General features: G+C 51.7%; 2 protein-coding genes and 2 long non-coding RNA genes across 4 annotated transcripts; 2 read left to right on the top strand and 2 right to left on the bottom strand.

Annotated features, from left to right (window-relative positions):
* The first annotated feature begins 397 nt into the window (after window positions 1-397).
* LOC123333666 (PRAME family member 12-like) lies at window positions 398-4,721 on the top strand. Its single transcript, XM_044942829.1, has 4 exons — window positions 398-523; window positions 1,021-1,340; window positions 1,811-2,383; window positions 3,227-4,721. Exons 2-4 carry the CDS (start codon window positions 1,054-1,056, stop codon window positions 3,798-3,800), a joined length of 1,434 nt encoding a protein of 477 aa, XP_044798764.1. The 5' UTR covers window positions 398-523; window positions 1,021-1,053; the 3' UTR covers window positions 3,801-4,721.
* LOC123333671 lies at window positions 2,367-2,984 on the bottom strand. The gene is made up of 2 exons (XR_006551111.1): window positions 2,856-2,984; window positions 2,367-2,410 (listed from the first exon to the last, which is right to left on the bottom strand). It is a non-coding gene; the product is annotated as an uncharacterized LOC123333671 (long non-coding RNA).
* Window positions 4,722-5,412: 691 nt separating the features above from the next.
* Window positions 5,413-9,656, top strand: LOC123333667 (PRAME family member 12-like). Its single transcript, XM_044942830.2, has 4 exons — window positions 5,413-5,538; window positions 6,036-6,355; window positions 6,826-7,398; window positions 8,242-9,656. The coding sequence occupies exons 2-4, from the start codon at window positions 6,069-6,071 to the stop codon at window positions 8,813-8,815; spliced, it is 1,434 nt and encodes a 477-aa protein (XP_044798765.1). The 5' UTR covers window positions 5,413-5,538; window positions 6,036-6,068; the 3' UTR covers window positions 8,816-9,656.
* LOC123333670 lies at window positions 7,382-8,249 on the bottom strand. The gene is made up of 2 exons (XR_006551110.1): window positions 7,871-8,249; window positions 7,382-7,425 (listed from the first exon to the last, which is right to left on the bottom strand). It is a non-coding gene; the product is annotated as an uncharacterized LOC123333670 (long non-coding RNA).
* Window positions 9,657-10,534: the final 878 nt, after the last annotated feature.

Consider the following 10,534-nt stretch of genomic DNA (forward strand, 5'->3'; position numbering starts at 1 on the left):
ACGGACTCTAGCCCACCAGGCTCCTCTGTGCATGGAATTCCCCGGGCACGGACACTGTAGTGGGTTGCCATTCCCTTGTCCGGGGGATCTTCCCAACCCAGGGATGGGACCCAGGTCTCCCGCATGGCAGGCAGATGCTTTACCAGCTGAGCCACAGGGGAAGCACGACCGTCTCTATCTCAATTCTCATGGTAGAACTCAGCCAGTGTTTGCGAAGTGAATGGTGAATGCATAAAGGATCCTGGATTACCCAGCCACCCCATCAATATCTGCTCCCTGAATCGACTGCTAGAAATGAAGATCCAAGCGGGATCAATCCAATGAGAGCTCTATAGACTATAAACAGGTGCCCGTTTCTGATTGGCTTAGCAGTGGGCCAGAGGGATGATGGGAGTAGAAAGTCCTTTTCTGGCTCTGGAGTCACAGCTGGGTTCTCCGCAGTGTCGACGTCTGAGCGCCCTGCAAGCCACAGCAGAGCAGTAAGTTACTACCCTCGGATAAGGACGTCCTCTCCTTCCTTAAGGTAAGCAAGCTGATGTTGAAGGGTAGCGTGTGCCTCTGGATGGCAAGGAGAGTTTTCAGTAAAATCATTTCTTTCCCAAGAACGCGTTTCAGGGTTTGATTTGGCCTCTCAAGGTAGTTTTACCTGCATCTCATCACATTTTCATCAGTGATGTAGCTGGAATCATTTTAAACGTCTTTACGGAGCAGACGTCATTCATGAAATCCATCGGTTTGGCATTTGCCTTCTTTGCAGGAAGTTTAAAATGCATATCGAGCACACAATCGGCATTGGTGTTTGGCTCCTCGGTACGAGTGAGACGCGTGTTCCAAGCAGGCAGAGAGATAGCACTTTGTCCCCCACTGGGCCCTGTCTAGTGTTCCACGGCTACGAGCCTCACTTGCACCCCTGCTAGCGCAGTGACCTTGGCCCTGAGGGGCTTGCATGGAAGGGAAGGGAGACCGTTGTGTAAGGTGTGCTCCTGCATTGTCTAAAACGGATCCCTTGATCCCTGGCAGCTTCCACAGGAGTTGTCTTGGAGCAGAGCCAGGATGAGTGCCCCGACCCCACCCAGACTCCTTGACCTGGCGGGAAGGCACTTGCTGAGGGCCGATGACTTGGACGTTTCTACTCTGGAGAGTCTGCCCACGGAGCTCTTCCCGCCCCTCTTCCTGGAAGCCTTTGACGGATATCGGACGGAGACCCTAAAAGCCACGGTGCAAACCTGGCCCTTTGTCCGCCTGCCTCTGGGGGCCCTGATTGACCTGCCTCATGTGGGGCCCCTACAAGCCGTGCTGGAAGCACTTGATGTTCTGCTTGCCCAGAAGGTTCGATCCAGGTGAGTCGGTCATGGGAACCTGGTCAAATCCTGGCAGTCCCAAGGAAGACGGCTGGGCTGAGAGAACGTAGATGGAACGGGATGGATCAGAGGGTTCTCAAGATAGCAACGAAGAAGCCTTGGTTGGCTATGAGGAATACCTTCTGGTAGCGTAAGGGTGCCTTAAGTGAAGGGGAGCCTTCTAGAATATCCCCCACCTCTACCCAATCATGCTTAGACTTACTAGGGTGGACAATCAGGCAGGAAAAGAGGGCAAAGGGGGATGGAGGAAAGTGAGGCAGAGAAGGAAGAGGGCGAGGCAGCTGGTGACGTCAGGAAGATTAAGTTACAGCACAGGCGGGCAGTCTGCTTTCCAAATGGGAGGCTGTTGTTTTGTTTTTTCGGTTTCTGTTGGTTTGTTTGTTTGTTTGTTTTTGACGGTGTGCATCTTACTACATCATTACCAATCTCCTTCTTCCTTCTTCTCCCAGGAGGTGCAAACTGCGGGTGCTAGATTTACGAAACACGGGCCAGAACTTCTGGAGCATGTGGTCTGGAGCCAGCAGTTATGGGTGCTCAGGCTCACGGATGGCAGCAGTGGCTGAGCCCAGGTCAACGACGAGGCAGCCCTCGACTCCACTGAAGGTTTTTCTAGACCTGTGCCTGAAGAAGAGGACCCTGGACAACTTCCTCACCTACTTCCTTCGGTGGGCGGAGCAGAGAAAGTCTTCCATCCGCCTGTGTTGCAAGAAGCTGAAGATCGTCTCAATGCCAATGGACAATATCGTGAAGGTCCTGAGCATGGTGCAGCTGGACTGTATCCAGGAGGTGCACGTGAGTTGCACCTGGAGTCTGTCCACCCTGGCCACACTGGCTCCTTTCCTGGGTGAGATGAGTAACTTGCAGAGACTCCGTCTCTCCCACGTCCACGTGTCCGCCTTCAAGAAGCAGGAGCACGATCACGTTGTGCAAATCACCTCCCAGTTCCGGAGGCTGGGCCACCTCCGGGATCTCCATCTGGAGTCTCCTTCCTTCCTTGAAGGCTGCCTGGACCAGATGCTCAGGTGAGTGTGGACCACTGGCTAGGTAACCTTAAACACAACATGAGAACGTCCAAAGGACCGTCTCTCACGGTGCTCTGTCCTGAGGTGTGGTGTCCCACAACCCCGCAAGTCAAGGGAGGGGGTGAAACTGATCGAGTGGCGCCTGTGAGGGGGTAGAGAGTATTATCTGGGGGTGTTCACTTCCCAGAGTCGGTAATTTCCTCCTAACGTGGAGGCATCTATGTGATCATGGTAAAAATAGGGAAGCGAACAGGACACTGACGAGGGGAAACGACATCAGAGCAGAGCATCCCTGAAGAGAAGCTCTGTGCTCCCCAGGTCGGTGCCCTCAGTGAACCCTGTCGGAAATGCCCTGTCTGTAGGGGATGGTGTTGTTGCTCTAAAGTCGGTTCCTGAGGCACGTCTCCCTAGAGCCTGGCCTGGCCAGAGATATAGGATCTGGGGCTCCACCTGGGGCTGAAGGAAGCCTTACCCGAAACCATTTTTCGATCTCCTCTCCCCACGTTAACATTCAGCGATGTCCACACTTGATGGAGGTGCTCTATGGCTCTCCTCACAGCATGTCCTTGCGATGCCATGATCCTCACTCATCCTCAGCAGGAAGTGGGCTACGTGGTACTCCGCTCGATAGATGAGGAGAGAGTGTCTTTGAGATACTGTGCGGGGATTCGGTGCCACAGTGAGGCTGACAGCCCTCAGACTAGAATGAGACGGGGCGAATCGGTGTGTTGACCCTCAGTGGATGGTCAGACTAATATCCGTCTTTGTAGCAACCTTTTGTCTATCAGCTGTATGCAACCTGGCACTCGGTTCCCAAGAACTAATTGCTTGGTTTCTCCCCAGGTGCCTGAAGTCCCCCTTGGACAGCCTGTCAATAACCAAGTGCTGGCTCACAGAATCGGACTTGACCCACGTGTCCCAGAGCCCAGACATCAGTCAGCTCAAGAGCCTGGATCTCAGCGGTGTCGCCATGACTGACTTTCGGCCTGAGCTCCTCCACGTTCTGCTGGAGAAAGTCGCAGCCACCCTCCAGGAACTGGACTTCGATGCGTGTGGGATCACGGACTCCCAGCTGCAGGCCTTCCTGCCTGCCCTGAGCCGCTGCTCCCAGCTCAGGGCCGTCAGCCTGTGTGGGAACCTCCTGTCCACGGCCGTCGTGGAGAAGCTGCTGCGACACACCGCTGTGCTGCCCTGTTTAAGGCAAGAGCGCTATCCCGCCCCTCAGGAGAGTTACAGCGCCCGGGGCGTTCTCCTGGAAGCGAGACTTGCCCGGCTTCGGGCTCAGCTGTTGGAGATTCTGAGAGACTTGGGACGTCCCAGGATCATCTGGATAAGCCTCAGCCCCTGTCCTCGCTGTGGGGAGGACGTATGCCATCACATGGAGCCCATTGTATACAGCTGTCCTGCCCCTGCCTAGGGGGTGGCCTCTATCAGAAGCTTTCTTCTGTGCACCTTGCCACTGAGATCTAGAACTTGGGGACGTCGTGAAGGCAACACAGACCCGGGGTTGCAGACATCTGTTCAACGCGAATGGGAGAAGGAACCGTGTTAGTAGGGCGGCAGAGGGCCGGCGGTGGCGCAAGATGGCAGGGGGGAATGATAGAGTCTGGGAGGGGATGGGACGTTCACGTACATGTGCTTTTAGACTCTGATATGAACCCGCGTGGGTCCACGTTGGGAGACCCACGTGTTAGAGTTACTCCTGGGGAGAAAGTTGTCGAGAAATGGTCAGGAAATCACGTATGACACCCCTCATATGTGGAATCCAAAAGGAGATGACCCAAATGAACTTACTTGCAGAAACGGAAGGACTCACGACTTAGGATATGAACTCCTGGTTTGTGTGTGTGTCTGTGCGGGGAGCGGGGCGTGGGTGCGTGGGAGGAATGGTTGTGCCTTGAGGGAAGTCACGTACACACCACTGTGTTTAGACTGGATAACCACCGGGAACCTATCGTATCGCTCATGGAGCTCTGCTCAAAGTTTTGTGCCGGCCTGGATTGGAGGGCTGATCTGGGGAGAATGGATACGTGGGTTATCTATACTGAATCCCTTGGCCGTTCACCTGAAACTATGGCAAGCCTGTTAAGTGGCTACATCCCAACACAGAATGCTTTCGGTGTTAAACAAACACATTTTTGAAGCAGAGAACTTGTCAAGAATAAGAAGATGCTCCAGGTTACCAAAGAGGAAGGAAATCTAAAATGAGAGTGGATACATGCACGGATATCACTTATTGATTATGCGGTATAGCAAGAAATGTATAGGACCTTCAAAAGCAAATCTACACCAATAAAAAGTAATCAAATGAAATAAAGAAACACCCGTGGAAAATCTACTGCTGTCCTCCCTGACATATTATTCTGTGTTCAGTTCAGGCCTCGATGATCTCAAGTCACTTACTAAAAAAGAAAAAAACGGCACCGTGTTGTCCATGGTACAAAACCTGACTATTCTCAGAGTTTCTTCATTCTGTGTGGAACATCTCCTTTGTGTGTGTGTGTGTGTGTGTGTGTGTGTGTGTGTGTGTGTGTGTGAGGGCGGGGGCATGCACTAGGGCAAGTGAGGGCATGCTGGCGTGTGGGCGTGTCCTGGCTTAGTCACTCAGTCATGTCCGACTCTTTGGAACCCCACGGACTCTAGCCCACCAGGCTCCTCTGTGCATGGAATTCCCCGGGCACGGACACTGTAGTGGGTTGCCATTCCCTTGTCCGGGGGATCTTCCCAACCCAGGGATGGGACCCAGGTCTCCCGCATGGCAGGCAGATGCTTTACCAGCTGAGCCACAGGGGAAGCACGACCGTCTCTATCTCAATTCTCATGGTAGAACTCAGCCAGTGTTTGCGAAGTGAATGGTGAATGCATAAAGGATCCTGGATTACCCAGCCACCCCATCAATATCTGCTCCCTGAATCGACTGCTAGAAATGAAGATCCAAGCGGGATCAATCCAATGAGAGCTCTATAGACTATAAACAGGTGCCCGTTTCTGATTGGCTTAGCAGTGGGCCAGAGGGATGATGGGAGTAGAAAGTCCTTTTCTGGCTCTGGAGTCACAGCTGGGTTCTCCGCAGTGTCGACGTCTGAGCGCCCTGCAAGCCACAGCAGAGCAGTAAGTTACTACCCTCGGATAAGGACGTCCTCTCCTTCCTTAAGGTAAGCAAGCTGATGTTGAAGGGTAGCGTGTGCCTCTGGATGGCAAGGAGAGTTTTCAGTAAAATCATTTCTTTCCCAAGAACGCGTTTCAGGGTTTGATTTGGCCTCTCAAGGTAGTTTTACCTGCATCTCATCACATTTTCATCAGTGATGTAGCTGGAATCATTTTAAACGTCTTTACGGAGCAGACGTCATTCATGAAATCCATCGGTTTGGCATTTGCCTTCTTTGCAGGAAGTTTAAAATGCATATCGAGCACACAATCGGCATTGGTGTTTGGCTCCTCGGTACGAGTGAGACGCGTGTTCCAAGCAGGCAGAGAGATAGCACTTTGTCCCCCACTGGGCCCTGTCTAGTGTTCCACGGCTACGAGCCTCACTTGCACCCCTGCTAGCGCAGTGACCTTGGCCCTGAGGGGCTTGCATGGAAGGGAAGGGAGACCGTTGTGTAAGGTGTGCTCCTGCATTGTCTAAAACGGATCCCTTGATCCCTGGCAGCTTCCACAGGAGTTGTCTTGGAGCAGAGCCAGGATGAGTGCCCCGACCCCACCCAGACTCCTTGACCTGGCGGGAAGGCACTTGCTGAGGGCCGATGACTTGGACGTTTCTACTCTGGAGAGTCTGCCCACGGAGCTCTTCCCGCCCCTCTTCCTGGAAGCCTTTGACGGATATCGGACGGAGACCCTAAAAGCCACGGTGCAAACCTGGCCCTTTGTCCGCCTGCCTCTGGGGGCCCTGATTGACCTGCCTCATGTGGGGCCCCTACAAGCCGTGCTGGAAGCACTTGATGTTCTGCTTGCCCAGAAGGTTCGATCCAGGTGAGTCGGTCATGGGAACCTGGTCAAATCCTGGCAGTCCCAAGGAAGACGGCTGGGCTGAGAGAACGTAGATGGAACGGGATGGATCAGAGGGTTCTCAAGATAGCAACGAAGAAGCCTTGGTTGGCTATGAGGAATACCTTCTGGTAGCGTAAGGGTGCCTTAAGTGAAGGGGAGCCTTCTAGAATATCCCCCACCTCTACCCAATCATGCTTAGACTTACTAGGGTGGACAATCAGGCAGGAAAAGAGGGCAAAGGGGGATGGAGGAAAGTGAGGCAGAGAAGGAAGAGGGCGAGGCAGCTGGTGACGTCAGGAAGATTAAGTTACAGCACAGGCGGGCAGTCTGCTTTCCAAATGGGAGGCTGTTGTTTTGTTTTTTCGGTTTCTGTTGGTTTGTTTGTTTGTTTGTTTTTGACGGTGTGCATCTTACTACATCATTACCAATCTCCTTCTTCCTTCTTCTCCCAGGAGGTGCAAACTGCGGGTGCTAGATTTACGAAACACGGGCCAGAACTTCTGGAGCATGTGGTCTGGAGCCAGCAGTTATGGGTGCTCAGGCTCACGGATGGCAGCAGTGGCTGAGCCCAGGTCAACGACGAGGCAGCCCTCGACTCCACTGAAGGTTTTTCTAGACCTGTGCCTGAAGAAGAGGACCCTGGACAACTTCCTCACCTACTTCCTTCGGTGGGCGGAGCAGAGAAAGTCTTCCATCCGCCTGTGTTGCAAGAAGCTGAAGATCGTCTCAATGCCAATGGACAATATCGTGAAGGTCCTGAGCATGGTGCAGCTGGACTGTATCCAGGAGGTGCACGTGAGTTGCACCTGGAGTCTGTCCACCCTGGCCACACTGGCTCCTTTCCTGGGTGAGATGAGTAACTTGCAGAGACTCCGTCTCTCCCACGTCCACGTGTCCGCCTTCAAGAAGCAGGAGCACGATCACGTTGTGCAAATCACCTCCCAGTTCCGGAGGCTGGGCCACCTCCGGGATCTCCATCTGGAGTCTCCTTCCTTCCTTGAAGGCTGCCTGGACCAGATGCTCAGGTGAGTGTGGACCACTGGCTAGGTAACCTTAAACACAACATGAGAACGTCCAAAGGACCGTCTCTCACGGTGCTCTGTCCTGAGGTGTGGTGTCCCACAACCCCGCAAGTCAAGGGAGGGGGTGAAACTGATCGAGTGGCGCCTGTGAGGGGGTAGAGAGTATTATCTGGGGGTGTTCACTTCCCAGAGTCGGTAATTTCCTCCTAACGTGGAGGCATCTATGTGATCATGGTAAAAATAGGGAAGCGAACAGGACACTGACGAGGGGAAACGACATCAGAGCAGAGCATCCCTGAAGAGAAGCTCTGTGCTCCCCAGGTCGGTGCCCTCAGTGAACCCTGTCGGAAATGCCCTGTCTGTAGGGGATGGTGTTGTTGCTCTAAAGTCGGTTCCTGAGGCACGTCTCCCTAGAGCCTGGCCTGGCCAGAGATATAGGATCTGGGGCTCCACCTGGGGCTGAAGGAAGCCTTACCCGAAACCATTTTTCGATCTCCTCTCCCCACGTTAACATTCAGCGATGTCCACACTTGATGGAGGTGCTCTATGGCTCTCCTCACAGCATGTCCTTGCGATGCCATGATCCTCACTCATCCTCAGCAGGAAGTGGACTACGTGGTACTCCGCTCGATAGATGAGGAGAGAGTGTCTTTGAGATACTGTGCGGGGATTCGGTGCCACAGTGAGGCTGACAGCCCTCAGACTAGAATGAGACGGGGCGAATCGGTGTGTTGACCCTCAGTGGATGGTCAGACTAATATCCGTCTTTGTAGCAACCTTTTGTCTATCAGCTGTATGCAACCTGGCACTCGGTTCCCAAGAACTAATTGCTTGGTTTCTCCCCAGGTGCCTGAAGTCCCCCTTGGACAGCCTGTCAATAACCAAGTGCTGGCTCACAGAATCGGACTTGACCCACGTGTCCCAGAGCCCAGACATCAGTCAGCTCAAGAGCCTGGATCTCAGCGGTGTCGCCATGACTGACTTTCGGCCTGAGCTCCTCCACGTTCTGCTGGAGAAAGTCGCAGCCACCCTCCAGGAACTGGACTTCGATGCGTGTGGGATCACGGACTCCCAGCTGCAGGCCTTCCTGCCTGCCCTGAGCCGCTGCTCCCAGCTCAGGGCCGTCAGCCTGTGTGGGAACCTCCTGTCCACGGCCGTCGTGGAGAAGCTGCTGCGACACACCGCTGTGCTGCCCTGTTTAAGGCAAGAGCGCTATCCCGCCCCTCAGGAGAGTTACAGCGCCCGGGGCGTTCTCCTGGAAGCGAGACTTGCCCGGCTTCGGGCTCAGCTGTTGGAGATTCTGAGAGACTTGGGACGTCCCAGGATCATCTGGATAAGCCTCAGCCCCTGTCCTCGCTGTGGGGAGGACGTATGCCATCACATGGAGCCCATTGTATACAGCTGTCCTGCCCCTGCCTAGGGGGTGGCCTCTATCAGAAGCTTTCTTCTGTGCACCTTGCCACTGAGATCTAGAACTTGGGGACGTCGTGAAGGCAACACAGACCCAGGGATTTAGACAGCTTAATGCGATTTGGAAAAGAAGAGGTGATAGTGGTGTTGGTACAGGACTACAGGCATAATGTAGATTCTGGTAGAGGATGGGACTTTCATGGATGTGTGCCTCTAGAATGTGATATGACCTGGGTGGTTACACGCTGGAGACCCATGTGTTGGATTTATCCCTGGGGAGATTGTTATAAAGCAATGGTTAGGAAATATCATAAGACACCCCTTATGTATGGAATCTACAAATAAACTTACTTGCAAAAGAGACTCACAGACTTGGAAAACGAACTCATGGTTGCCTAGGGGAAGGGACGGCAGGGGACTTTAGGAAGGTCATGTACATACAGCTATATAGAGTGATAACCAATAGGAACTATTGTATAGTACATGGAGCTCTGATCAATGTTATGTGCCAGCCTGGATTGAAGGGGGTTTGAGGGATACATGTATGTATATGGCTGAGTCCTTTCACTGTTCATCTGAAACTATCACAACATTGTTAATAGGCTATACCCCAATACAAAATGTTTTTGGTGCTAAAAACATAAAAATACAATTCAAAAAAATTAAAAAAAAAAAAGAAATTGTCAGGAATAAATAAATCCTCTTGGTGAGTTAAACAGGAAAGAAATTTAAAATGAGACTGGATAAATGTATAGATGTGACATTTATTTTGTTGTAAAAGAAGAACATAATGTGACATTGTCCAATAAAAAATAATTAACAGAAATAAATAAAGAGACAATCATGGAAAATCAACTGTTGTCCTCCATGATGTATTATTCTGTGTTCAATTTATGACTCCGTTATCTTCAGCTACTGATAAAATTAGGCACATTGTTGTCCATGATTCAAAACCTTACCATTCCTATAATTTCTTTATTCTGTCTGGGGCATCTCCTGTGTTTGTGTGTGTGTTTGTATATGTGTGTGGTTAGTCACCTAGCCATGTTTGACTCTCTGGAATCCCATGGACTGTAGCCCGCCAGGCTCTTCTATGCATGGGATTCTCCAGGCAAGAATACTGCAGTGGGTAGCCATTCCCTTCTCCAGGGTATCTTCCTGACTCAGGGATCAAACCTTGGACTCCTGCACTGTGGGCAGATTTTGTACTGTCTGAGCCACCATGTAAGCCTTGTGGGGCAATTCTCACTTCTGTGCTTATTTCTTTGGCTGTTCAGCGCATTAATAACACAAAGGGGAACACAAAGTGTATCCAATGACCTACTGGAATGAAGAGCTCTTGGCAGGGCTCTCACTGATGACTCAGGCTATAACCTGGGGCATGGGTATTCTTCATGCTTGTACCAGTGGATGTATACATTGCAGTCGCTTGCGTTTCTGTATGTTTCACTGCCAAAGGCAAACTCCTCAGTTCTGCAAGATGTTTTCCACACTGCCAATAAGGTTGAATCTGGTTCCCACCATTCCATGCTTGTCATGGGTGAGTAGTGGTCCTCATGGATATAATCTAGTTGTGGCCAGGCATCCAAATTCCTTTTAGTAAATTGCTAAAAGAGCAAAAACATTTAACGTGCATTTATTATTTCCATACCACATTCCATATATATATATCATTTTGGGTGATTGGTCATATTGGAATAAATTGATAATTCCCATTACAATTCCAGTC

Source organism: Bubalus bubalis, chromosome 5, assembly GCF_019923935.1.
Source record: "Bubalus bubalis isolate 160015118507 breed Murrah chromosome 5, NDDB_SH_1, whole genome shotgun sequence".
In the NCBI taxonomy this organism is placed as follows: Eukaryota; Metazoa; Chordata; class Mammalia; order Artiodactyla; family Bovidae; genus Bubalus; species Bubalus bubalis.